The following is a 2,131-nucleotide window of genomic DNA, read 5'->3' on the forward strand; positions in this document are numbered from 1 at the left end:
CCCCCCCGCTGCCGCCCGCCTCCCCACAAGGAACACAGTGAGAGGGTCATTAGGGGACCAGGACTGCAGAGGGGAGCTCCTAGGCTTGCCAGATGGAGGCTGTAAGGCCCCCTGTTCCAGGACCCACAGCTTCCGGAGAAGCTGGAGGGCTGGGTGGGCAGGCCCCCAGAGACCCTTCCTGACTCCCAGGAGAGGGGGTTGGGCGGGACTCAAAACTCCAGCCAGAGTGGAACTGGCCTCTGGAGACAGGGACCTTCAGCTTAGTGTCCACTAAGCTGCGCTCAGAAATGAGCAGGCACCCCTCCAGGGGCCCCATGGGTCTTGGGCCAGTACCCAGACCGGGGAGGCATCCTCTGGCCCCCAGCTACCTCGGAGAGTTAAGGGTTGCCTGGTGCAGACATGCTTGTCAGAGACCAACGTGTAGATTTTACACATTTCTGTCAAGCTCGGTGGACATCCTGCAGCATCCACAGCCTCGGGGAGGTGGGGGTGGAGGGGGGTCAGGGCATTTCGGAAACCATGAAGGCCCTGAGGGTCGAGCAGGGCCACCTTCCCAAGTGACATTCCTTTGTGCAGGCTCAGGGTCGGAGAGCACTAGCTGGGTCCTGTCCCATGTGACCTTGGGGTCCTGTGAGTCAGTGTCCGTCCTGTCCAGCACTCTGCTTTCTGGGTGGCACTGGGATCCAGCACTGGGGGTTGGGACACTTGAGGTGGCCTTGGACCATCCTGAGGTCTGACCCTCAATCAGAGCTGCCAGGCGGAGACAGGTGAGGGCAGAACCTTCCAGTCCTCGGGTGGGGAAAGGGCTTGCAGACTCCTGTGAGTTCTGATCAGGCAGGTCCTGGCGAGGAGGCGGGGTGGGTGGCCCTGTGGAGTGGGGCGTGGATGCTGGGGTAGGGGTTTGGGGAGCAGGGGGCACAGCTAGGTCTGGGTGTCTGGTTCTCCAGGACCTCCACCAGGAATAAATCCTCTCTGAAGCCATCTTTACGAGCTTAGACTTTGAGCCTTTTTTTAAAAAAAGATTTCATCCCACACACGCAGCAAAGAGAAAGCAGGTGGGCAGTGGACGGGCATGTTATCTGAATACTGTGCCCGTGTCCCTGTTTTTCTTCAGTATGTTGTCATTTAGAGTAGAGTCCAGCTGAACCAGGGCCCATGACCCTGCTAACATGCATGTGTCCAGGTGAACAGGTGATTGCGGGCAGCTCTTCTCAGCAGGAAAGCTACTTAATACTGGAATCGGATCAGCCACCGAGAGGCGGTTTGCTCTGGTTTGCGTGTCTACGCAGAAATGGTGGCCAAGTTGGGATGAAGCCGTGTTCCTGCCCCAGGGTGCTCAGTTTCTGGCCAGCAGCAGCCCTCCCACCCTCTGACAGGTTTGGGTGTGGTCTTGGGAATCCACCTCTTGGCAGAGGTGCTGGCTGGGTTAGGCTCTCCTGCTTAGACCCTTCTTGTGACTCATACCCCAAGAATTCGCTACAACTCAGCTTTTTAGTACAGCCCCGAGGCTGGAAAAACCTTCTGGTTGTGACTTTTCAGGAGAAAAGTAGAGGAAATGTTCAGTGTCTCCTTCCACCTGCAGTAGGTGCTCAGCCCAGTGGCCGAGCAGCGGGACAACACCCCCAAACCTGCAGAGGGCATGGCCGGCAGGTGGACGGGCAGTGGGGAGTCACCACCTGCTAGTGGGGGTGTCGGACCCTCACCGCCTGCTAGTGGGGGTGTCGGACCCTCACCGCCTGCTAGTGGGGGGTGTCGGACCCTCACCGCCTGCTAGTGGGGGGTGTCGGACCCTCACCGCCTGCTAATGGGGGGTGTTGGACCCTCACCGCCTGTTAGTGGGGATGTGGGACCCTCACATCCAAGTTGCTGACCACTCTGTCCTTCTTGCAGCAGTCCTGCATCAACTGTGGCCGGGAGGCCCTCAGCGAATGCACCGGCTGCCACAAGGTCAACTACTGCTCCACCTTCTGCCAACGCAAGGTAGTGTCCAAACCGCTGTCCACACAGCTCCCTCCAGGGTAGTGTCCAAACTGCTGCCCGTACAGCTCCCTCCAAGGTAGTGTCCAAACCGCTGCCCACACAGCTCCCTCCAGGGTAGTGTCCAAACCGCTGCCCACACAGCTCCCTCCAG

The 2,131-nt window shown here is 59.3% G+C and overlaps 1 protein-coding gene across 1 annotated transcript in view; it reads left to right on the forward strand.

Moving 5' to 3' along the window:
• DEAF1 (DEAF1 transcription factor) overlaps positions 1 to 2,131 on the forward strand; it is a 38,603-nt gene that overhangs the window by 33,967 nt on the left and 2,505 nt on the right. The window contains exon 11 of the mRNA XM_006876983.1: positions 1,891 to 1,980. Coding sequence (XP_006877045.1) covers positions 1,891 to 1,980 — 90 coding nt within the window. The remainder of the gene's footprint in view (positions 1 to 1,890; positions 1,981 to 2,131) is intronic.

This window comes from Chrysochloris asiatica, unplaced genomic scaffold (genome assembly GCF_000296735.1).
Source record: "Chrysochloris asiatica unplaced genomic scaffold, ChrAsi1.0 scaffold00439, whole genome shotgun sequence".
NCBI lineage: Eukaryota > Metazoa > Chordata > Mammalia > Afrosoricida > Chrysochloridae > Chrysochloris > Chrysochloris asiatica.